The 26,516-nt window shown below is 40.0% G+C and overlaps 1 protein-coding gene across 5 annotated transcripts in view; it reads left to right on the top strand.

Annotated features, from left to right (window-relative positions):
- The window catches only part of LOC119647416 (uncharacterized protein KIAA1143 homolog), a 64,746-nt gene extending 39,503 nt beyond the window's left edge, over positions 1-25,243 (top strand). The window contains exons 1-8 of one of the 5 annotated variants that reach the window (XM_038048300.1): positions 802-1,098; positions 10,468-11,968; positions 12,040-13,289; positions 13,378-13,617; positions 14,310-14,366; positions 14,580-14,867; positions 17,851-18,030; positions 23,492-25,243. In XM_038048300.1, the coding sequence (XP_037904228.1) occupies positions 10,519-11,968; positions 12,040-13,289; positions 13,378-13,617; positions 14,310-14,366; positions 14,580-14,867; positions 17,851-18,030; positions 23,492-23,947 (3,921 nt within the window). In that variant the 5' untranslated portion in view covers positions 802-1,098; positions 10,468-10,518 and the 3' untranslated portion in view covers positions 23,948-25,243. Of the gene's footprint in view, positions 1-801; positions 1,205-10,467; positions 11,969-12,039; positions 13,290-13,377; positions 13,618-14,309; positions 14,367-14,579; positions 14,868-17,850; positions 18,031-23,491 lie in introns of those variants that run through there. The other 4 variants (XM_038048299.1, XM_038048298.1, XM_038048301.1 and 1 more) reach the window with 4 other exon arrangements.
- The last annotated feature ends 1,273 nt before the right edge of the window (positions 25,244-26,516 follow it).

The following is a 26,516-nucleotide window of genomic DNA, read 5'->3' as shown; positions in this document are numbered from 1 at the left end:
AAGGAATTATTCTTTAAATGCCAAATAACAATTTTTCATTACTCATATGCCGGTATTTTGAGGATCAGTTGCCATCTTCCTCAGTGAGTTTTAGTCTTAGGTCTTAGATTTGCTTTCTATATAACATCCAAACTAATCGATCGATTAATTAATTAATTGTAGCGCTTAATATTCCAGTTTCTTCTTATCCATTTTTACTGTAATAAGGACTAAGGAAAGTTCGAATTATACGGAGACTTTCGTACTATGTTTTGAATAATGTGGTATCTGCAAACTGATCTTTCCATATTTTTTTAGGTTTTACTGTTTTTAACTGTTGAATCTAAGCAACATTTAATAATAATTGATGTCCTCAAGCAGATGACGTAATTGTAGAAACGGGTTGTATCTAGCGATCTAAAAAAGAGAAATGATATTTATCAGCAATCAATTAGAATTGTAATGTCCAACGGAAATATTGAAACCGTTACGTAATATCTGCTTTGATTTCCAAAAAGATACATGTGTTTTCCGCTTAGAGCCGTTACTAATGCTCTGTTGTTATCGTCTAATGATCTCAGCTACATTAATACCGCCAATAGTGAAGATTTAAAAAAAAAATCTCTACTTCCCCGTCATCAGGGTGACCGCAATAGAACTTCCGGTCGTGTCCTGTCATCTACCTAACTGAACTTTGGCAACACCATTTACATGCTCCCACTATGTACAAGCGCTCTGTACGCCGCGACCCGACACAAGCATCCGAAGCAGCAGTAGCAACACCAACAACAACGTGCAGTAGACGTCAAGTATATTATATACTCACACGGGCGACGGGTCCGGTGTACAGTACATAACCCGTCGTGCGGGCACATAAAATAATTTCCAATATGGCTGCCGCGATGGGCATAGTGTCCCGAAATTAGTGCATTTTGCGATTGTTTTCCCGCAATTTTAATTAGTTTTCGAGTGATTTTGACGCGGCACCGAGTCGGTTTGTTGTCATTTTGCATGTTGCAGTGATACATAGTGAGCGGGACACGTGTTTTTCGCATTCTCTCTCGTTAGCGGAGGCGCGCGTACAATTTGTTTTGTGCGGTGCTGTTGTGTGTGAATGCGGTGAGCATCTCGGATTGTGTACTCGCGAATTATTTGTTTTTATGTGTACACATCAGCTGTTTGGGCTGGAATTTCAATTTCCCAAAGTCACATTTCGTCCGACCAGGTGAATTTCTAATGTAAATTGCAGTGGTTCGACCCTAGATAGTGCGGGTCCGGACGGGAATAGGTCAAGGCGACCCTGACTCATTCATCCCTTTCACGATTCATTCATGTTTCGTGCGTAAAATCGTCTGACAATTCGGCCGTCAAACGTCAAGTTAATAAGCAAAGTGTTTCTGTTTTGTGTTTTCAATGATTCTGAATGAAAATTGTCTTCGATTTGTGGTGAAACGCCACACGAAAGTGGCCGCGGCGTCTGCTCCATTTGCCTCGGCTCGGAGCGATGCCAGCGATGTGTGCCCCCTTTGCCAGTGCTCCTAACCTCAATTCGGGCGACGAGAGTTCTTTGTGCCAATTTCGATGGTGTCTAACCTCGTCGCGATTGGAGGTTTTCCTAGTTTAGTGGTGATTTAGTTTGATGCAGTTGACACTGCAAATTTCCACGCCACGTCTGCAGTCTCGAGCAAGTGCCCCTCCGCGTAGGGGCCGCCGCCTCGACAGGGCCGCATCGCGAAGCCTCAATTCATACCTTGGAGTTGAGCCGTGTCTAAATAATTTTGTTTTCAAGATGGCGTCCGGGGCTCGGGGTCATCGACAAGAGGTTTTTTATACTTGTGGATATATGTGGGATCAGATTGGGCAAATGGGGGTTGTTCCAGTAGCCAGAAATGAAATTTCAAACGAAAAATTTTTCGAATTTGAATTTTCGGCATTGGCGGGAATTTGGTGATTCCGGCGTGTATGGCTTGCGATATGTCAAGTTCTTTTCGCAAAGGGGGTAATTACGTCATGAACGTTGTTGTTGTCGGTTACTGCTTTAGAATTACAACTTGGCCTTATTCGTTACCATGGAGCAAGCACCTTTAGTTTTTTTGCTTGTGATGAACGGTGCCGGGAGTCTTGTCTTAGGATTACCTTGGTCGGGGATGGGGAGTGCATTTGGCATGGCTTGGGAAGTGCATTGGTGCTTGCCAGGACTTACCGGAAAGTTTAATATTCCCTATGCAGGCTTTTCCCTACATAGAGATTGTAAAACGCCATTCATATACTGTACTGTACCAGTAAAAGCATTTCTAGTACGTGGTTTAGGTACACTTGCACCTAAGTGCAGCTTTTCCGAGCTGGCTATCGCCTGTTTGTTTCACATGCATTAGCTAGTTCGATAATTGGGGCTGGGTCGTTGGCATCTTAATCTTTTACATTCACCATTCTACGAAATTCACTCTTTTTGTGTTTGCCCAGTTTTGGGCAACACCTTCGAATTGGATCCTCGTTTGATACTCCCTTTAGCTTCAGCTGACGAAGAGGACTCAAGTGCCAAGGGCTTGTCCAATATTTCCAAATTAGCTAGGGCAGTGTGAATCGAAGGGAACTTTGGTTGGCTGCACTTAGAAGGGAGCGGATTTCAAAGGTTGTTTGCCGGCAATATTCCCAAAGAGAAATGGTAAAAGTCAATTTGTGCTGATTATTTCATAATCTCTCAAACTCGCACTCACTAGGCTACGTACTAAGTTTGAGCTATCATAGTATCGCTTACATAATTTCTATGCCTAATTTTACTAGATCAGCGCAAAAGTTCGTCACCGATCAAATAATTATGATGGTAAAAAGAGAATCATAAATTATGTATTCCCCAATGCTCTCGATAAACATTTCCCAAAGTTCAACCATGGATGGATAATAAATTTGATAAATCGTTTCCCACAGAATCCATTTTTTTGCCATTTAATCATTTTGTAATGATCGGAGTAAATGATAATCGCACTATTACTACCAAAGTTATACTAGGTCAAAATGGCCGCTTCTGTGCAAATTCAAGACTTTGAGTGTCAATATCACTTGAAAGTGGATATTTTCACATAATATATGCATATATTACGTGCTACGTACTAAGGGGACAAATTCACAGTCAAATCTCTTTATAAAAGAAATATACAAAACCTTTCATAGCTGAAGCGTCTAGCTTCCGGTTTCTCGACTTGTTTTTTGATGTGTATAGCTAGTGTTAGCCTGGTGGAAGCTAATACTTCTACTAATACTTTATCAAACTCGGAACGTTGGCTTCTGCAATGTAATATCTCTGGTTTCGATGACCGCGTCCGTCACTTCCTCAAACCTAATCATGAGTTTTTCGGTTTCCCAACCAGTCTGAAGGCATCGATTTCTAGTTTGGGTCGTGATTTTGGTTTTTTGTTCATTGACTTGTAGTCATACGTCCTTTCCTACATCGTCGAGGTTTATTTGGATCATCGGCGTATGCTATAATTTGATTTAACTTGGCGCATCTTATCTTTGGCATGAAGAAAGGTTTCTGATGGCGTGCTTAAGGGTCAAGTTAAATAATATTGGGCTAGTCCCTCCCCTAATTAAAACCGTTCCGTGTTAAGAACGTATTCATGAGGCTGTTTTGAATTCGCACTTGGCGAAGTTAAACCCGTCTGGGGTTGAAGCATAATGTTACACACATGACTTATGTTCGTTTGAGCTCGGCCAATGTTTGGTACATACGGACGTTGATTTCCCAACACTTTTTGATGATTTTTTGTATGTAAGGCTTCAACCTGCTCCTTTCCAGGATTTTGACGAATGCTTTGTAGGCCGAGGGAAGCATAAACATGGCCCATATTCGTCGTATGCCAGCTTGTCACATTTTTAGAAGATTGGACTTGCCGATTTCCTTTTTCCATATTCGTTTGGTAAGGAGGAAGATGGTATTTTTCATGCATTTGTTGCCACTGAGTAGCTCTGCGGGTATATCATTCCGGGTGCTCTATTTGCTATTCATCAATCTCCTGTCCTCTGCGAGATTGTTAGTGACTGTCAACATTCCTGGTTGAAGCCATGCGCACACGCACTGTAATGTTCCACGGTCCATATCATTAAATGTCGCTTCAGGGGCGACTCTTAATCAGGTAACATGCATAAAAGTTCATGAAATTTGAATGTGAACTGTAGGAGAACCAGTTCTTTTGATCAAAACATAATGTTGTCCGGCAACCAATGATGCCGACCCTCAGTTAATGCCCTCCATCTAATGGATTTTTCTTGGGGATGTTGAGGAATTTTCGATGGATTCCTCCAAAATTAAATATCGCGGGAATTTCAAATTTATTTTTTCCGTATTTTAGAGCCACACCTCTGGATTAAAAGGATTTACCAATAAAATATGGAAACGGCATTTTGTTTGAGGGCAAGGGTAAGAAACTGTAAAGCCGTCTTCGTTTTTTATGGCTTTGTGTAAAATAAACCCTAATTAAAATCGGCTTGCTGTCTGTCTTTCCGTTTGTTTGTCTGTCACTCCTTTTATCTCAGGTTATTCCCATTGATAGGAAGTTGGATAGAAAGATGGGACCTGTAAATACCATTGCATGCAGTGTAACATAGTTCCACGTTGAGTTTAAGGGGGGAGGGGGTCCCCATATATGCAAGATTAAAAATTGTAAACATTTTTTTTCGATGTCATGTTGGGTATCAAATGAAAGATCTCGATTAGTATTTTCTGAATATTAGTTTTGATTTTGGTTGCAAAGGGAAGGAGTGCGGGTGTCCGAAAAGGGTCAGCTACTTTAAGGATCCTTTCTCAGAAACAACCCTGAATCTGAAAAGAAACATGTTGATACATGCACATAGTATCTAGGTCTCAAAATACTCTCCATACCGACCTGCTTAAATAAAGTTAATAGTATATTACCATATTTATCATAATCATATTTTCTAGAAATTGTCCGGGGTAGACCCATAATTTTGTCCTAGAATTATCAATTTGCAGTAATATAGGCTATACAATGAAGCATGATATTACCAAGTTTAGTGGAAATCGTACTTTTCCTAACAGAGTATAATTGGCCAAAGTTGTAATTTTTGTGTAAATTTCTTGTATTCTAAGACTTTGAATGTCAGTTTCATACTAAAGTGAATGGTTTGACAAACCGAATGCATAAATATTACGAGCTAGGTACAAAAGGGGCAAATGCGCAATTAAATATATTTATATAATAATAATAATCGTTGGCGCAACAATCCATATTGGATCAGATCCTTGAAGTGTGTTAGAGCACTTCATTTAAGACCGTAACGGTACACTACAGTATATTGTAGGAGGCAATGTGCTCACCATTGCGCTCGTCCGAGATTATTATCCTGATTTGACTCAGGTATTCATTCACAGCTGACTCGAATGGTGTCGAACGTCAAATCACGGTACTATCACTGCCACCAGTGAGATTTGAACCGTGACGTTCCATACGACAGCCTTGTGCTCTAACCACTCAGCTATCCGGACACATATTTATATAACACATCGTTCAATAAGTCCCGGGACTAACTATGAAAACAACATTTGATTGGCAAAATTCTTTATTATTCATCAAAATAATCTACTTCAAGGGTTATACAATCATTCCAACGCTTCTCTAACTTTTCAATGCCATGTTTGTAGAACGATTTGTCTTTTGACTCAAACTGAGCCTCAGTAGCAGCGATCACCTCCTCATTTGAGCCAAATCTTTTCCCTGGAGCATCTTTTTGAGATCCGCAAAGAGCCAGCAGTCGCTGGGGGCCAGATCCGGCGAGTACGGAGGATGAGGAAGCAGTTGGAAGCCTAATTCGTTGAATTTGGTCATCGTTTTGATTGACTTGTGGCACGGTGCGTTGTCTTGATGAAAGATGACTTTCTTCTTCTTCATGTGTGGGCGTTTTTTCACTATTTCAGCCTTCAAACGATCCAATAACACCATGTAGTAGTCGCTATTGATGGTTTTTCCTTTTTCGAGGTAGTCAATGAAAATTATACCATTCGCATCCCAGAATACGGACGCCATCACTTTGCCGGCCGACTGTTGTGTTTTTGGACGCTTCGGGCGGCTTTTACCGGTCGTACGCCATTCAGCTGACTGCCGACTTGACTCCGGAGTGAAATGGTGAATCCATGTTTCGTCCACTGTCACATATCGACGCAAAAAATCCTGTTTATTGCGAGTAAACAGTGCCAAACAGCTCTCCGAATCATTGATACGTTGTTGCTTTTGTTCCATTGTGAGCAAACGCGGCAGCCATTTGGAAAAAACCTTTTTCATAACCAATTTTTGGTGCAAAATAGTAAATGCACTACCAGTTGATATGTTCACCATCTTAGCTATCTCGCGCACTTTCATTTTGCGGTCACCCATCACGATTTTCAATACTTCCTTGGTGTTTTCGGGAGTTACTCCCTCATTTGGCCGACCCGAACGTTCCGTATCATTTGTATCAGCACGACGTTGTTTTCGACGAAGTAGAGTCCGGATAACGTTTTTCAAGCCATTGCTGAGCTTGACCAGTGTTTTTTCCCCATTAGAAAACAGTGTTTTATCAACACACGAAACTCGTTTTGGTCCATTTTTTCACGATTGCAAAGGTAGCGTCAGTTTAACCACTATAGCTTTCTTGGTTATGTTTCGAATTACATCAAATTTTGACACATCTTATGTGAAGGTTGGTACTTCTGAACCTTGGTATATAAATGGCATTATTAGCGCCATTTCTACGCTAGTCCCGGGACTTATTGAACGATGTGTTAAGCAGTCCACTAAACCGAATCGTTTTGCTTCCATTTTCCCGATTTGTTAATTATGGAAACAGTGATTTGGATGATTTTGTATTGAGTGAAAGGAGGGGCTTCCCCTTCATTCAAAAAAGGGGCAATGTAAATACTTTTCATTTCGAATATGACTGAAAAAAGTCATAATGGATTAAATATAAAGAGCTAAAATTGTACATCTAGATGACGGACATGAAATGTAACTAAACAGACAAAAAAAGACGATCGAAATAAAAAACCAAAAAGAAAAAACTAGATTTTCTGGAAATGCCGAATAAAAACTCTTTTCCCGCGTACCGATATTTGGGAGGTAATTCCTAATATGGAAGCAAGCTGGATTAAGATCTTGAGTTTAGCACGGATCTTCATCTAGCAATTCCTCCAATTTCGCATCATCGAAGGTTTTTGGCTTCCCTTCACATGGATAGTCATCAATATTGAAGTCGCCGTCTTTAAAGCGACGGAACCAGTCACGGCACGTTGCTTCACTTAGAGTGTATTTACCTAAAACTTGATGCGCTTCAGCCACCGTTTTCTTTGAATGAAATAAGAACAGCAACACTTCCCGAAAATAACGATTATTTGACACAAAATCCGACTTTTTTGCACAACTAGAAGCGGTTTGTTTACCATATGTCTCAGCTTGGTTGATGAAGCTTTAGATATGTCAAAATCGATCCGCACTTACCACTACATCCATATATTGATAAACAGCGAGAACTTAGTTGCGCACCTAATATTTATGGCAAATTTGTCTTAATTAAACTATCAATAGAACACTTTATGGACTGTGAACGTCCGCAGTGTAGCGGAAAAGTTCCCTTGTGGAATATTGAATAAAACCACCGGCAAGAATTCTGTTATTTGCAACATCAATTAGCATTTTCCGAACTACCATCGAAGATCCCAAATAAGTCTGGTTTTATTCGAGATTCCTCGTGATGACTCTTTTGTTCCGCTGTTATGGGACGTCGGACTCATACGGTAAAAAAACCGCTGAGATCCGTCAAAATCGTTTGACAATCTCTAAAAAAAAAACTTTTGTATTTCCGGGGTTCATCCAAATTGTCGTTAATGGCTGGATTGGTGGATGGCGGTAATTGCTGACCTTGAGGGAATGCCATAAGCTTCGCCATTTGGCACAACTTTTACGCGATCGGGAGGAAGCATGTCCCACAAAGACAGGGTACAAAGCAGGAGACTCCCGAGCTCGTTGAAGGCAGGAGCTAGTGAATGACGTGGATGGGGATCTGTGGGGACCCGGTAATAAACTGATCACCAGAAAAATAAAGTGAACTGTGCGGAAATTATTCGGTACGGGCTTTGCTTGGGCTGATGACAAAAGCGTGGCACCGAGGATTGTCTACTTTTCACTATATAAGGGTTGGAAGAGGTAGTTCTTTCCATGAAAAATCAGAATGCGATGGTATTCCGATAGAAGTACATGAATTGCTCGGTACATTCAACCCTTAGCTCAAGGGGGCAGTTTTTCTTATCGCCTGAAGATGACAACAGATTTCAGTTTAAGAGAAAGGAGATCCACAGGGAATGCTGTCATGAAGCTGTGAATGTTGTTCATCGAGGTGGGGTACCTATCGTTGATCTCAACGAGTGGTCCTCCTCGTAACGCTTGATGTCAGAAATATCTTCAATTCCGTAAGATTGCGTATATGTTAAGCACTCTCGGAAGTTGTGGTTACCTATCGCGTATATGGAGGGATTACCTGAGGGCCAATCTCTGTCATATGAGGCGCTTCAGAGTCACAGGTGGATGGGGATTACGTCCGGGGTAGCACAAGTACCCATCCAAGGGTTGGATCTTTGAAATGCATCATGGTTTTAGCCTTGCGCCGCAAAGAACCGAAGTAGTTCGTTAATAGAGTCAAAACTAACGGTTGGATCGACGCTCGACTTGAAGATAAATTTCGGCCTGGGGTTCCTTCATATAACAGGAAACGTCTTCTTATGTGTGCAACGCCATCTGTTCTAGTCTATTGCATGGAGATTTTAGTTCATGGGCTTGGCAAGGAGGTGTATCATAACTGCCTTGCTCAGCTACAGAGATGGGAAACTTTTTCGGGGGTCTTTACCTGGCGCGCTGTCTCGGAATTGGCTACAATGGTCATCGGATCCACAAGCGAAGGACTCAAGGGAGTTGATAGGAAGACACAATTCCCTGACTTTGTGTTCTGCAATGCGGTGGGTGGCCGATGGATGGAGCCGCATTGAACATTATGTTGGGGCTCTTATTCTCGCGAAGAATATTTAGCTCGATCGTTGCAGGAACCAGATTGAAGGAGATTCTTCAAACTAGCAATGCTGCACCTCCTTTCTCCTACCTCTGGTGGAAGAAATTCCCTGCCTTCTAGGCTCCCTAAGGCGGGAGTCAAACGGGCCCAGGCTTAATTGGTAGTCCGATGGCTTACCATTGCGAGGGCCAACACTCAGTTGGCGGATTTAGTACCGGGCGCCATTGAAATAAAGGAAGTAGCATTGTGTGCAGCCAGCTTGATAACCTAAGAACCATTAGATTACATGACATGGAGGTGAAACGAGTAATAGAGGTCAAATATTTGGGGACCACATTAGATCAAAAACTTCTCTGGATGACACATGTTGAAAAGACTGGTTTGTATGTGCCCATAGGCATCCTTAGAGGTCCTTCTGGGATTGACTCCATCTGCACATGTAGATGCATGCAAGAAGGGCGATCCTAAATCGAAGGAATTACTAATACAGCAACAACAAGGTTTTATTTCATTAAGAAGTTTGAAACACGTTGGAGCAACAGGACAACCTGGAAAAGTGTGGTATCGATGGATGGATGGATCCTTTATAACAGAGGGAGCAGGCGTCGGGGTCATTGGTTCAAGGAAAACGCATTTTGAATCAATGGGTAAGCACCCCAGCATATTTCAGACCGAAAGACGCCATAGACAGATGTGCCTTCTTCAATCTCGAAAGGAACAATAGGGAACAAGACATTGTTATTCTAACAGGTAGCCAAGCGGTCATTAAGGCGCTTGGGTCCTACGAGGTAAATTCCACACTGGTATGTAGAGGCCTTAACAGACTTAACACGCTTGACCCGCTTAATAAGGTCTAGGTACTCTGGGTTCCATGCCATGTTGGGTTAGTAGGCAATGAGGCAGTGAATGAGCGCAGCAGGAAAGGGTCGAAAATGGGTTCTTCGCTTGGACATTGAAAAATGAAGAGAAACGGCTGGGAGAACCTACCAGCAATGGAACAGTACCAAGCGCTCGAAAGATTGGTTAAACTTCGCCAAGAAGATCCTCCGGACGATAGTGGGAATACTCACCGGTCAGTGCAGGATAAACTATCGCCTGATACTGAGGAGAGTGCTGAAACCTACTTACATGTTCTGGGACAGTGTCCGACACATGCACCCAGGCACCTGGAACAATACTTAATACCAAATGTCAGGTTGAAACACTTGGACGTAGGGAACATAATAAAGTTCTTGTCGGTTATAGATGTAAACGACATACTATGGTTTATGGGTATACTATAATCAGGAATGGGGAACAATAGTTCTTCTTTAGGACGCAGTGCAACGCCCCTTTAAAATATTGCCCTCAATCTATGAAAATAGATATTTGTTATTCATTCAAGATAGTTTGGTTTCCCGGCGGTTTGTATTAATGCTTGGTTTTTCCCCTTTTTTTCAGGCAAGATATCTACAATTTAATAAACAACCATAAATCACAGATACATAAATAATGGGAGAAGTTGGCGCTGTCATACCTGAAAAACAATCTGAATCTCCTGCATCAGCCACACCTGCATCCACGGTGAACGGTGACGTGAATGGTCTCTGCAAATTGAGTACAAGTGGTGGTTCTACAAGTGAGCCAATGGACGTCGACACAGAAGATGATTCACAAGTGTCGTCAGAGAATGGCGTATCAGATCTTTCAGAAAACCACAATACGGCCTTGAAACTTCCTATAATATCAAAAGCCGAATCTTTGGGAAGCTCGCCACAAATTGGAAACATAGCAATTAACAATAAAATGATGAAATCACCATCCATACATTCTGAAGAAAATTCGCGACAAAATTTGGAAACAGAAGATGATTTTTCAAGAGATCAACAGAGCAACAATGAAATGGAAACAGAAATTGAAAATTCTCAAGGTGATGACAACACAAGAACTACCACAACTACCAATGATGAAAATTCACACGATGGCATTGATGATCCTAAGGAGGATTTGAGTTCACATGATAACGATGTGAACATGTCAACCGAGGGGGAGGAGACGACCAATGATAATTCAACGCAGCATAATACATTAGAAGAGGAAAATTCACAAAGCAGTCAAAACAGTGAGAAAAGTGAAAATGGCTTGAAGGAAAATGGTATAAAGTCAGTTGCCGAAAATATGAATCGCCCGCCATCGAATGAAGCTGAAGACGAAGAAACCCGGAGTTCTAACAAAGAGGTTTTCTCCGAACATAAAACCAAAGAGAATGGTGAAGTTAATGGAACTAAGACAGCAAAAGCCACAAATGATACGGATGATATCACGATCATAGAATCAGATGAAGATGATAATGAAACAGCGGCGCCTCGATCGGCACCGCCTGCTAAAACTAATACACAACCAATCCCCAAGCACAATTCGAGCCTCCTGATTACTAAAGTTCAATCGAATGTAGAACAGCCGAAAGTTGATTCAACTACGGATAAAAATTCCAAAGGAAATGGTAATACCGCGTCAGCAACCAATCCCATGGACGACGATGCTCCGGTCATAATTCCGTCAGATTCTGAAAGTGATGACGATTCGTCGAAACAGGCAACAACTCCAGCATCGTCAGCAAAACCACCGCCTACAGATGAAGATATGAGCGGGGACGATTGTGTGGTTATTGAAGATGATGATAAGAAGGACAAAGAGTTGGATTTGTCCCAGCGAACAATGAACCGGCAAAGAAAGAGCATTGTGCGACCACGGGATGTAGAAGATGATGACGATGTTGCCGAAATTGTTGATGATGATCTTCCGCCATCGAAAAAAGCTCGAACTGGCCCTCTTCAAGCACACAATGCAACTCCGAATATTCAACTTGGCCAAATCACAATTAAGGATCCGCGGAGTTTAATGCAGCAGTTCACAGATTCGGTGAAGTCTACGTTTCAACAGCAGTTTGCTCAAACAGTTGGTAAGCATGGTATTACTGGCGGCGTAGTTGATTCTCGTGCTGACACGCTTTATTCAATTTTTTTTTCATAGGTATGGTTGGAGCCAATGCACCCAAACCTGTTGCTGGAATCCTTCCAATATCGGCTTCTCCACAAGGAATTTTTCCTAACAACATTCGACCTTCGTTGGCACCACTTTCGGTACCACCTAAACTTGTACCTACCACTCCTCCTGTTGCAGCTTCCCCTACTTTGCCTGTATCAAATCCTACATTACTGCCTGCCTTGACGGACGACATGTTCGTTCTCGAAGCGCCTTCATTCATCGTTCCTTATATCTATGAAAAGCCGCCATCAGAGAACTTGAAGGAAGTTGTGGCGAAACTGGAAACAGAAATCGCGAAGTTGAAAAAAGAGGTTGGTGCGCCAGCATCTGAGGAGATCAAGAAGGAAGAAACAGCAGAAAAGTCGGAGGCGGATGAAAAGCCTGAAGGTACGACAGAGGAGGAAAAGGGTGATGATGATGATAAAGCCAAGAAAAAGAAGAAAAGTAAAAGTCAGGATGATTCGTGGGATGAGCTGGATACATCGACGGATGAGGAAGCTTCTGACGGTGAACTTCGCACAAAAGTTCTCATTAAGGATGTTAAGCCTGATTTAGATACGATCAAGGCTGTATTGACTGACGCTTCGAAATCAACGCCTGCACCACCCCCAGAAGATAAGAAAAGTGATCCGAAAAATGAAAATTATTTCGAAAGTCCTCTGGGAAAATTTTTTATAGACATTGGTATAAATTTAGTGCAAGAGTATGTACAAACTGATTTGCTGCGAATACAGAAACGCAAGTTAAGCAAATCCCTTAAGTCAGCGACGGCCGAGACTGAACTCGCCATTCGCAATCTCCAGAAGAATATTGAAGCAAGTAAGAAGCGCAATGAACCTTACAAGTTCGACTTGAAACGCTGCGAATATTGCAATTTCAAGTCGGAATCAGCTCTATCCATGGCTCATCACTATGAAACACCTCACATGCGTCAATATCTGTACAAGTGTAATTTCTGTTCGTATGAAACTCGACCTGCGCATGATATTCTGTTTCATATGGAGGCGGTGCATAATGTGAAGGGTCGTCTGGAGAAGGCATTAGCTTACAACCAATGTCCCAACTGTCCATTTGAGGAGAACGGCAAGGCGAAGTTTGCCAGGCATGTACCGGTTTGCGCTAAGAAATTCCGTCCTGAAGTGAATTTGCAGCCGCCACATGACTGGGAAGCACCAGCTAAGATTCCACGTATCAAACCACGGCATGGTCTTGTTGGTACAGCGACGGCATATCAGGTTTGTATATTGATTTAATTTTTCATTTTCGCTGACATCTGAATTTGAATTTTTGAAATTTATTTACTAAAATTTTTATTTTCACAAGGCGATGGCTGCGCAAGCTGCTGCACAGAAAGCTCAACTGGCTGCAATGGCAGCACGAGCTGCGGCCCCGGTTAGTACTCCGCCACCAAGCCGTAATCGTGGCGGCCGACCAGCTATCGTTCCCCGAATGCAGGCGAATGCACCTACAGGAATCCGTGGAAACGCCCCACTTCGGCCTCCAATACCAGGAGTTGTATTGCCAACTGGCTACCAAATAGCTCCAGGCGGACAAATAATTCAGGTAATGTTGTCAATTTGTTTATTGTATGCTTGTTAATCTATTTAATCATTTCGGTGCTGGGTGTGATGTTCTGCTTAACTAGTTTGTTCTTTGAATAGTTTTTTATGGAACTTTATACACCACGCCTGTATAGAGCGTGGTTAAATTTTGGTTTGGCTTGGTATTACGTGAATGGCCATTTTTTCCACAATATATTTTAATGTATTCTACTGTTGGAGCTTCAGGAAAATTTGTAAATTTATTGACATACTAATCTGTAACCGGGAAAACGATATGATTTTCTCAATTTTCGAATGGATTTCTTCGATTGTCTTGAGCTGAGTTTGTGGTTTCAAAGGTTAAAAGGATCTTTAATTTGTTTTGAACTAATGATTTTCTTGTCTAGTAGGGGTTTTAAATGAAAGTTTGACAAATTTCAGTTATAATCGCATTCAATTATTGAATCCTTTACGGTTTCGTGAACTTACCGGCGTTTGCTGTTTAATTGTTAACTGCATGATTCATGACATGTACCTACAACTGTTACGATTTATTTCCTTACTGGGGGATGTCCAATATTATTTGCATTGCAATAGTTTTGGGATGGTTACTAACACAATCTTTTGCTAGTGAAAAATCACTGCTTTGAGGTTTACGCCAATGTCGAAACGAGACATAATGTTCGCATTCTTTTATTCTCGTCCGTTGTTTAGGTAGCGGGTTCGAACTTGGCAGTTCTTTCCAATCCTCATAATACCTTAAGCCTGCAGGTAGGTGCAATATGTGGTGAAAAAAATAGATTCTTTTGCTGGAAGTCGTATATACATAATATGATTTATTTTCTGTTGAATTTTATGTTCACATTCATAGTACATAATCAAGCATAATGAAGTAGTTTTTTCTGTGTGAATTGTGCTTCCTGTAATTATTTCTTCCTTCGCTTGAATTGAACTGACAGATATTTTGAATTTTCATCTGAACAGCAACCTCCACAACAGCAACAACAGTCACAAACGACGAAGAAGAATTCAGGACAACAGCCTAGTATATCAATCACGCCTCTTCCTCGGCAACCTGGAAATGTTTCGAATGCGATAGGTTTGTCAGCTACAGCAGCGATGCCACCAAAACCGCCTGCAGCGGCTGGAATAAAGCCAGGACAGGCTCCAACGGGTGGTAAAGCTTCGTTCGTTATATGTGAAATTTGCGATGGTTACATTAAAGATCTGGAACAATTGCGTAATCATATGCAATGGATGCATAAGGTCAAGGTAGGTTGGAAATGATTAAATGATATTTAATAGAAATTATTTTTGATATGTTTGGAGAGGATATTTTTATGGTGAATGACACACGGCTTTAAAGCATTGAAGGGTTTTGTTGTTAGTCTTGAAAACAAAAGTTTAATTATTTTGTGGTAAATATCGGCGACAGCGCGATGATCGAGGGGGTAGAGCGTCAGTCATTCAATCTCGTTGCTCTGGGTTCGAATTCCAGTCGTGCTGGGTGTCTGTGTCGTGTTTGTCTTGCTGCTATGAGCTTGTCACTTGCACAGCGTTAAGTCTGATGATAGTGAAACTGAAGCACAATCTAATTGTACGGATGTCCCACACTCCACTAAGGAGTGAACAGGAAACACTTAAATATCGGTATTTCCCTTCAATCAAATTTTTTGGTTTGGTTGAGGGGAAAAAAATGTATTTTTGATCGAAATTTGAGGCTTTATTTGACATACTTAGAATTATTCGATTTGAGTCGAATATGCTCCGTTTTGTTCGCAAACTTTTGCCATTTAGACGGCGACGTCATTATCTCCAGCCAGTTTTCGCAAGCCTTTTTTGAGGCGAACTTAGTAGCACCAAGAGCGTTTTGCATGCACCGGAAGAGATGGTAATTACTTGGTGCCAGGTCCGGACTATACGGTGGGTGCGATAGGACATCCTATCCGAGCTCCTGTAGCTTCTGGCGGGTCATCAAAGATGTGTGAGGCCGAGCGTTGTCCTGGTGGAACACAACATCATTCCTATTGACTATTTCTGCCCGCTTCTGTTCAAACGGTCGAGTTGATCACAGTAGAGGACGGAATTGAGGGTCTGGCCATAGTTGAGCTGCTCATAGTGGATGATTCCCTTCCAATCCCACCAAACACAGCAAATCCTTCCTAGCTGTCAATCCGGGCTCGGTGATGATTTGGGTCGGCTCGCCGCGCTTCGACCACGATGTTTTTCGCTTGAGGTTTGTCGTACGTGATTTACTTTTCATCAACAGTCGCTATCCGCTTCAAAAATGGGTTGAATACGTTTTGTTTCAGCAGTGCATCGCAGGCGTTAATTCGGTCCAAGAAATTTTTTTGTGTCAACTCGTGCGGCACCCAGACATCCAGCTTTTTGGAAGCCAATTTTCTGCAAATTGTTCCAAACGGTTTTATGGTCTATACCCAGTTTCTGGCCAATCGAGCGAATGCTCATATGCCGGTCTACTTGGATGATTTCGACGATTTTATCGATTTCTACGACAATTGACCTACCAGTATGGGGTGTATCTTCGACATCCACTACACTAGAACAAAATCGATCAAACCGACGCTGTGCTATGCGAATCGTTACAGTATCGGGCCCATAAACTTCACAATTTTTTTCAGCCGCCTTCGTTGCATTTTTAACTCTCAGGTAGTAAAAATATAAAATATGACGAATTTTTTGTTTGGTGGACTCTATCTTTGACGCACTATAACTTGAGACTGAAACGCACGACCACAACACTCAAAGAGACACTTTTAGCACAGATTGTCGCCTTCAAATCGCCGTATAGTATGACACAAGAGATATGTTTAAGTGGCGCCATCTATTGACAAAATACATTTCTTTCTCCCCAACCCAATATAATAAATTGTTTATCGCCATGGCAACCGATTAATAGGTCGATGCATAAGCGCCAGTGATAAAAAACCGATTAATAGGCTACCGGTCGATTCGCGTTGGCGACAAAAAGCCTATTAATAGGATATTGACCGCTGATATTGACCGCTCATGCCAGATTGTCAGGAGGCACATCTAATTTTATTGATACGGTGGAATTGCACAATTAGTATGTACTTAGCCTCAACATTTCTCATACTTTTTGGCAAGTAAACAAATGTAAACGGAATTAATTGGTGTCGATTTCTTTGTATTGGCGATTTTCAATTGCTTAACAACTCAACGATTCAGATAGTGGTCCAATTAGAATCTTTCATCCGCATGTGCATATGCAACATGGTTAAATTTGTGTGTAAATAACAACAAAAAAGGCTAATGATCGTTTTAGGTATGTTGAAAATGTCTATATTAACCTTGAAATGTTTAAAAGCAATGGGCTCTATCCGCCATCGATTTTTATTATTATTATTAGAATGTGTCTTATTCCATATCCGTCCCGTTTGGAATCAATAATGACCCTATTGTTCACTATTGAGCTCCAAGTTTTTAGTGTTCAACTTTGGTCAGTAGTTTTCTGGATCATCCACACTATGTTTGTGCCCGGTGTTTAGCTCGCTTGTTCATTTTAAACAATACCCTAACTTCCCCAATTCACAAAAAGACACCATTCCACGGTGTCACAAGCCAAATGGTGGCGTGGCCAATTCCGGTGCTTGTTTTGACTCTGATTGCTCCTTTTTGTATGTAGTTGGAATTCAGTTGCCTTTCGGGTTGTGGTTGCCTACGTCGTTGAATAGGCTCCCCCTCGTCTTCGATTGTTCTATAGCTCTCATTCGCCATGGATTAGAGACAGCTTCTTGTTGCCTTATTCCGGAGGTGTTCAGTGTTTGTGTTGTCACTGCTATGTTCAATCAGCAGAAGTTGGGTCTCCATCAAGAACTGACTTATATAGGTGTACGATTCTCCATTACATTTTGGTTTTGGTGTTGATTACTGCTTCAACCTCAGACCTCCACTATTAACTTCCCAATTATGGTAGTGTATATAATTACAGGAGAGGAGGAAGTCATAATGAATTAGACGAATTACAATTAGCCAAAATGAACTTTTTAATTGAACATTCTTGATTCATATTATTTCTATTTGTTCGAGATTTTCGGCGGCTGATTAGAAATTTGGTTTTCATATGAAAGTCAACATGATGACATCATTATATTTTGTGTTTGGCATCCAGGAATTTTGTTCTAAGTAATATGTGACAAAAACAACATTATTTAAAATTTGCTTGACTTCCTGCTATAGCATACCGTTTTCACCTAATTTATTCTTTTTACAGATTCACCCGAAGATGATACATAATCGGCCTCCTCTAAATTGCCAGAAATGTCAATTCCGATTTTTCACCGATCAGGGATTGGAACGGCATTTGCTCGGTTCTCACGGATTAGTCACGAGTTCCATGCAAGAAGCGGCGAATAAAGGAAAAGATGCTGGAAGGTGTCCTGTTTGTGGAAGAGTAAGTACAACGTTTTTCCGATATTTAAGAATATTGTTACTTGAATTTAATGCTTGATGAAATATCGTTCATAAGCTGCTTAAAAGTTGATTGTTATTGTTGTGCTAAAACTGACGCGACGTAGAGATTTGTATCTCTGGCATTTTCGAGCTGATAGAGAAGTGAATTTACCTTTACCTTATCCAAAGGCACGATATGCAAAGCGACTGCAATAAATATCATTATACAAGTTTTATAAAGTGCAATGTTTCCATATGAACTTTGATTTTTTGTTGTCATAACCACATTTAATTTATTACGTCAGCATCGAATCAAATGGACATTGGCGCTTATCACAATCACCTAAGTGAATATATGGTCATCTCTCCTAGTAGATATTATATATTTTATACCCATACAATTCCGGAAATTTTGGGTTAAGTCCCAACACGGAAGATTTTCCAATGCATTTTACAATTCTATTGCGGGCTCCCAGATTATTTTGTGAAGCTTAGACACGTCATATCGAATCAGATACAAGAGAAAATGTGATCAATAGCTGGTTTAGAATTGACCAACAACAATTTATTTAATCTATAATAAATGCATATAAAAATGTATATACATATAAATAAAAGTATAATAATAATCGTTGGATCAGGGCCTTGAAGTGTATTAAAGCATTTCATTCAAGATTCAGACCAACTGGATAATTAGAATAGCCTTTTTAAAGTTTAGGCGTCGGGTAAACCTCCTTTGAACTGATTCAATTGCATGGCAATCACAATCATGTTAGATGACTGGGAAAATGATATCGTTAAATAGACTGGAGTTGATTGTTAAAGGTCACATCGAGATCCACGTAAAAGGCAATCGTTTTTAAAGGCTTCTCATAGTAGTTATATGTGGATGGGGGAGGTTTTTTGTCAATAACACAATGCGTAGCGTTTTTTAGGTTTTGTTTGCCTTAAAATACACTTCACATCGATATCTGCCAAAATTAAGTTAATAATAGTATACTACTATATTTTGGGGGAAAGTGACTAGGAACCCCCTTTAAGTTTACCCTAGAGTTATGAAAATTTTCAGTATAGATTAGATATAGATTTAGCACCATATTATTACCAAGTTTGATCAAAATCGTACTATTACTAACAAAGTTACAGTCGCTCAAAGTTGTCTTTATCGTGTAAATTTACTGCCACCCAAAATACTCAATATCAATATCACACTAAATTGTGTAGTCTGACATGCTAAATGCATACACATTAGGGGCTAGGTAAAAATGGGATAGTTCTATACTCAAATATGCTTACAGAAGAAACAAACAAAACCTTTCATACCTGAAGCGCCGAGTTTCCGGTATCCGGACTTGTGGCAACTTGGTTTCGAGCGCATCATGCACGTATTGTGCCAAGGTTTGTTTTAAGACTGCTCTGATCAACAAGCGAATCCACCATAGAAAATAGATTTAAATTGGCTGCAAATCAAAGACAGGGACAGATAAATATTTTGGTCCAGGACACCGGTGAGACCGTAAGTCCTTTTTTTGAAAAGTCGGTGCCAGTCCATAATAGAGAAGTCCATGTACCAAAGGCATTGGAAGTAAGTTTCTCTTCAATTGGTCTGGTCCACCATCACGTAAATGGCGGACTCCGGACTCCCTCAATCCCAAAACAATATTCAGGTAAATAACGAAAGAAGAAATTGTGGAAAATGAAAACAGAAATGAGCCTACGATGGAAGCCTAGAAGTCCCTTCATGAGGGAAAAGATGGAGATGAGAAGCAACCGTTGAAAGAGACTTAATTTACTCTACCGCTTAGGTAAGATGTCAACCACGAGATGGAAATCGATACTTTCGGATTTTGGTGAGAAACAGCAAATGGTCAATAGTATCGAAAACTTTGAGGAAGTCAGTATAGATGGTATGGATAACAAATTGGTCACAGTCGAGCGATCGCGTTGAAATTAATGTCGCTCCAATGGCAATATTTTACGTAAATAATGTTCGAGGAGATAAGGAGGAATATGGAGATGGGGAATATTCGTCTAGGGTAGTGCCAGATTCCTTATGTAAGGGCGAGCATTCTTCCACATATTCGGGAAGATGCCTTCAGAGAAGCTCTTGTTGTAAATGGTGGCTAAGGGAAGAAGAAGAGAGATGTCATTTTTACAGTTTTTTTTAGAAAGAGATTTGCAATTTCATATTCCATTAATATCAATATTGACTAGAAGGTCTTAACAATTGAGGAGTTCAGAATAGAAATATGGTAAAATATATACAAGCTGAAGGGTAATCAACTTATTCGAGCAATGGTGGGATGAACCTCAGGCTCAATTAGGAGAATAAGAAATACGATCAGTGAATTTTTATTACAAGCAGGATTGTCCTATTATAATTTTCTTAGTAATAGTGCAATTTCCACTAAACTTGGCGAAATCATGTTCGTATGTTATAGCCTTGCTACAAAATTTCGTGATTTTAGGATGAACTCAAGGGATTTTTTGCAGTCAATTGCTAAAAATTATTTTTATTACTATTATTCACTTTATATCGATATGGAGGGTATTTCGTGCCTAGGTACCATATAGTGGCCGCCTATTGATTTTTTTTTTGGTTTGGGTAGTTCATGAGAATGGGTCCGATTACTTTAACTCCCCGCACTCCTCCCCCTGTCCAACAAATGACAAAACGTAAAGCCGGAAAGTACTAAAAGTGAACTTTCATTTGCTAGTGACCTTTCATTTGATACTCCGCATGATTATATTTGGCGAAAAAACAAATTTACACTCCCTTAAATTCGACATAGAATGATGTAACTCTGCCTGAGCGTACACAGTTGCCATCTTTCCACCGAATGTGGTGTCAATCGGTATAACCGTTTCCGAGAAAAGGCGCGTAAAAGACAGACAGTAAACCGATTTTAATAAGGTTTTGTTTTACACAAATGACATTATGCGGTTTAAAAAGGAACACCAATATCCATGCCTTTCATTAGCCAGTCTGTTCCCAAGATTAGATTGGATCAGATCAAACGTTGAAACAATCCTTTCTATAGATGCAAACGAAGGTACGATTGGGAGTGTACAAGACAATACGCCCGACACAGTATTCATCTGACGAACGATGATCAAAGACAATTTAGGAGAATCCAAGAATTGCATTTGATACGAATAATCTTGAATAAAGCCAGGATTTTATTGGTAGTTTGGAAGAGTGGTTTCGAAAATGCTCGTTCGCAAATGACATCCTTATTTATCATTTTATCCATCATTCCACGCGACCACTTTCTCGCTCTGCTGCGAACTTATTGCATACAACGTCGACTTGAGTGTTACTAATTTAAACAAAAGTAGTTTTCTTAGAGGTTTAACAGTTAATAAAGATAAAATCTACCATTTACCTCCTAGTTAAGATAACTTTACCCCCGATTAAAACTTACTGAGGAAGAGGGCAACTGGTCCTCGAAATATTAGTATATGAGAAATAAAAATTCTTATTCAACATTTCAGGAAAGATTTAGTCTATTCTTTTTGGTTTTTCCTATTAAAAAACAAGTCGTAGAACAGTAGAATTAAAAATCTAAATAAATAAACTAAGAAGTCGGGAAATCGGAAGCTGGACGCTTCAGGTATGAAAGGTTTTGTGTGTTTCTTTTATAAAGACATTTAAATCTGCATTTGCCTCATTAGTATGTAGCACGTAATATATGCATATATTATGTGAGAGTATCCACTTTCGGGTGATATTGACTTTCATAGTCATGAATTTGCAAAGAAACGACAACTTTGACCTATTATAACTTTGATAGTAATAGTGCGATGTCCACCAAACTTGGTAGAATCATGCCCTATGTTATAGCCTGAATGAATTTAGGGGGTTTTGCAGCCAATTACAATCCATTATAGTAATATAATATTATTAATATTATTTGAAAGGATATCAATATGGAAGGTATTTCGGAGCCTAGGTACCATATGGTGGCGTGGCAGCCTCCTCATTTTCTCAGATTATTCGATTGGGTAGTTTCTGAGAATAATCATCAACGGCGCAACAACCGGTATCCGGTCTAGACCTGCCTTAATAAGGAACTCCAGACATCCCGGTTTTGCGCCGAGGTCCACCAATTTGATATCCCTAAAAACTGTCTGGCGTCCTGGCCTACGCCACCGCTCCATCTTAGGCAGGGTCTGCCTCGTCTTCTTTTTCTACCATAGATATTGCCCTTATAGACTTTCCGGGCTGGATCATCCTCATCCGTACGGATTAAGTGACCCGCCCACCGTAACCTATTGAGCCGGATTTTATCCACAACCTGACGGTCATGGTATTGCTCATAGATTTCATCGTTTTGTAGGCTAAGGAATCGTCCATCCTCATGTAGGGGGCCAAAAATTCTTCGGAGGATTCTTCTCTCGAACGCGGCCAAGAGTTCGCAATTTTTCTTGCTAAGAATTCAAGTCTCCGAGGAATACATGAGGACTGGCAAGATCATAGTCTTGTACAGTAAGAGCTTCAACCCTATGGTGAGACGTTTCGAGCGGAACAGTTTTTGTCAGCTGAACTAGGCTTTGTTGGCAGCCAACAAGCGGTCGCGGATTTCATCGTTGTAGCTGTTATCGGTTGTCATTTTCGACTCTAGATAGGAGAAATTATCAACGGTCGGTCTCAAAGTTGTAGTCTCCCATTTTTATTCTTCCCGTTTGAACAGTGCGGTTTGATGTTGGTTGGTTGGTTTTTGGTGCTGACGTTGCCACCATATACTTTGTCTTGTCTTCATGCGTGAGCGTTCAGAGTTCCCACCTTTTCACCAAATTTAGTGTCAATCGCTATCGTCTCCGAGAAAGATGTGTATGACGGACGGACAGACCGTAAACGGATTTTAACAGAGTTTTGTTCTACACGAAACCTTCAAAATTATGATTTAAATATGTTGGCGATGATGGACTAAGCACTCGTCTGCAAATAAAACACCTCCCTTGAGGAACTTTTCATTGTAGGGAAACCGTTCGATATTTTCTCGAATCATTGGAAAATCGAATCTGATAAAGTGATGTTTTCCGCGACTGACGGGTTTATAGATTTATTTTCTATGGAAAAGATATGATATCCTTGCTGCTGTTGTCAAGGCGGTGTTATATACATAGCTTCTGAGATTGAAAGGTTTACATGTAGCAATTAGCTTCAAGAAACAAGAAAATCAAAGAGGTCGCCAAGTCAAAGTAGGACTAGGGTTTACTAAAAGAATTCTGCATGGTCTACGAGTTGTACATTCTTGAAATAAGACCCATGGGAAGCTACTCTTCTCGCAAAAACTAGTTTAGTTTAATCTAATTAAGTCTATATCTATTCAGCACAATTTACGTCTTTTCCGACCTTTTTAAAAAAGGTTCTTAACTGTTTCACAACCGGTTTTGTTGGACTATTTTCGTTGGGTTATTTTCTAATATTGACTTAAATTATTATTTTTTTTTTTCAGATGTATCAATGGAAACTACTCAACCACGTGTCACGCGACCATCACATGACCCTAAAACCTGCACATTTATCATATAAATGCACAGTGTGTACGGCCACATTCGGAATGTACAAACAATTTGAAAATCATGTTTACACAGCTCACAGTACCGTTGCGAAAAAAGCTATGGATGGCAAGAAGAATAGCAACAGTAACAATCCAATGGCAGGTGGAAGTGGTTCGTCGGTAGCGAATTTGAGTAACATGAGTGGCATTAGTGTCAGTACCATTGGCGGTTCTTCGAAATCAGGCGGAAGTCCCAGTTTGTCGACACTGTCGAGTGGCGATTCGTTGTTGAAACCTCTGAAAATCAATGATGAAATAACAATTATACCACAACCAGCATCGAAATCGCGAAGTTCAATGTCAAACGATTATGAGAGTCATTTACTTGGTAAGTCATCAAATAGAAGATAAGACCTGGCCCCGTAAGGAGTGTTCAAATGCGAACTTTATTAAATGATTAATGATGATAGTTTTTTCTCCATAAAGTTGTCTGTACTGTATTTTATTTGAATTCGGTTTGTACGTTGTTTATATGAGTTTTAGTTACACAAATAAATTTAATATTCACATTAAAATGAATGTCCTAGTTCACTGAACAAAGGCTGCAAGTTTCGAATCGGTCAGGGTTGCATATGGATTTGATTTGTCTCCCCGCTAGTTTCACATAAGTTTGAGTACAGGCTAAATGAAAGATGTTTAACATTTGCTTTGCGTACTGTTAATTATAAAACTCTTCAGACCAACGATCCTGATCTGTTTGAAAAATGCACGATAACAAAGTGAGAAGGGAATCAGACAAACTTTCCAATGAATCTTCTGTGTCTAATCATGCAAAATTGACATTAATTTCCCACGAAAACAAAGTAAAGTTTGTGATTGCTAAGGCTTTGTTAAGCGTTGATTTAAGTCTACTCCTAATTTACGTCGCATTTAGTCCAAAATGATAATGCGATGGATACGATGCTACTGAATCGTTATGATCCATTAAAGCTATAGTAAATATTTCAAGTATTTATTAGATGTATGCACATTCTATTACTACCCTGATGATAATGATATAAAGAAAAAGCAAAGAAGAAGGTCGAAGTTTCTGACATTCAATAAGGAACAATGCAAAGGGAATATTTACTCGTTAATGTTGTACAGAATAAATACATTAAATAATGTTGCGTACGCTTCATTATTATACTAAAACAGAGTTTAAGATTTTTAGCTTAGTAGAAATTCAGTAATTTATAATTAATTAAAAACATTTATATGAAACAGGTGAGAGGCTCTTGAGAAGCTCAGACACCGTTAGCTATAATAGTTGATAAGACAATTATTATTTCATCTGCCCACATGCAAATTTCTGATCACTCTCTCTACTTGGCCGTATTAAATTTATGATTCTTGTTCATTTAGAATTTCACGTTTCAGATGCGATTCTCATTATTTGTCATTTATTCTCTTGATCTGTTGGATAAATGAATAATTATCATTTTGTATTAATTTAATTTCTTGTCTGTAAAATAAAACCATTTTTTACAAATAGCATTTTTAACGAATGTATGTTTTATTTTAGTCATGAGGATTATGAGTAAGACACAGAAAAATAATACAATGAAAATGCTTATTGTATAAAGTAAAAAAAAAGTAATATTTGATTTGATGATATCATAATTTAATAGAAGAGTAATTAATAAAAGCGGTGATTTAAGCAAGATATTCGACTTTGTTTTTTTTAACAGCATTTGTGTGGGCCGTTGTTGGGCTGCGTTTCTACTATCAGGGGCAAACTAAGATAGAGGTCTGTGGCTAGGAAAATGTCATTGAGTTTTGATACTAGAAATTTTATTCGAGATTTAGTTTAATATGAATCATCGAGTTTGGTGTGTCTATTGTGCGTACATGCAAAAGCAGATAATGTGAACTTCAAAACCTAGTGCCCGATTAAGCCTCAGGCGTGAGGTTGTTTTTTGGAGCTGGTGTTAAGTGATAAGAAGTTAAAGATCGTTTATCATGATAGGCATGGTTTAATTAAAATAATAATTCTGTCATTAACACTTACAGAATTCAAGTGGTATTTCGAAGATTTTTTGATTAAAGCATGTCATCTCTTGTCTTGTATACTTATGCAGAATGATGTCATTTCTTTGTTGCGTTGTCCACGAAGGATGAAAGGTTTTTCTATTTTTGCAAGCAACGTATTCTGGTATCCAGTTATTACTGCTTCCATTGTAAGATCTATTTCTTTCGCAACGAAGTAGAGATTAATGGGATGATTCATAATTACGGAACGTTTCTATTATATTTCATAAGCAAAAATTAAAATATTCCTCTTTATTAGTTGATAAAAACTTATTTTCAAACGTATTCGGCCCTCAAACAAAGATGGGCCTCTCCACTTTCCACCCAAGTTGACCACGTGCTGATCGAACGCTGCCACCTCTCAACTTTGATGAATGTCTGAACACATAGGGGGTGAATATAGACTCGGATCACTATCTCGTTGGCATGGTATTCCGGGCTTGAATAACAATACCACCCAGAAGACTGAGACCATCCACAAAATAGCCCTCTGTAACACCTATAAAGGGCAAATGGGTGCCGCAATAACTGCAGTCAATAGAGATCTTGGAGATGAAGAATCAACAAATGATCTTGACAATCACCTGAAGAACGTTAAGGTAAATATGGCCACAAACATACTTCGCCCCAGCCGCAAAAGGAGTCGTAGCGGCTGGTTCGACGATAAATGTAAACTAGCGACGGATCGGAAGAATGCTGCATACGAAGTAATGTTCCATTCCCAAAGAAAAAGGGCACGCGCGGAGACTTATCGCGAACTTCGGCGAGCGGAGAAGCGACTTCACAGACGGAAAAGGAAAGTATCACGTTGCTGAACGACCCGAGACCTACTAATTGCCTTCATCCAGATTGAGCAGGCGGCGCGAGATCTTGGGCTGCATAGAAATGAAGGCAAGACAAAATATACGGT

Source organism: Hermetia illucens, chromosome 2 (genome assembly GCF_905115235.1).
Source record: "Hermetia illucens chromosome 2, iHerIll2.2.curated.20191125, whole genome shotgun sequence".
NCBI classification, from domain to species: Eukaryota; Metazoa; Arthropoda; class Insecta; order Diptera; family Stratiomyidae; genus Hermetia; species Hermetia illucens.
This window is presented reverse-complemented; position numbering and strand designations above follow the sequence as displayed.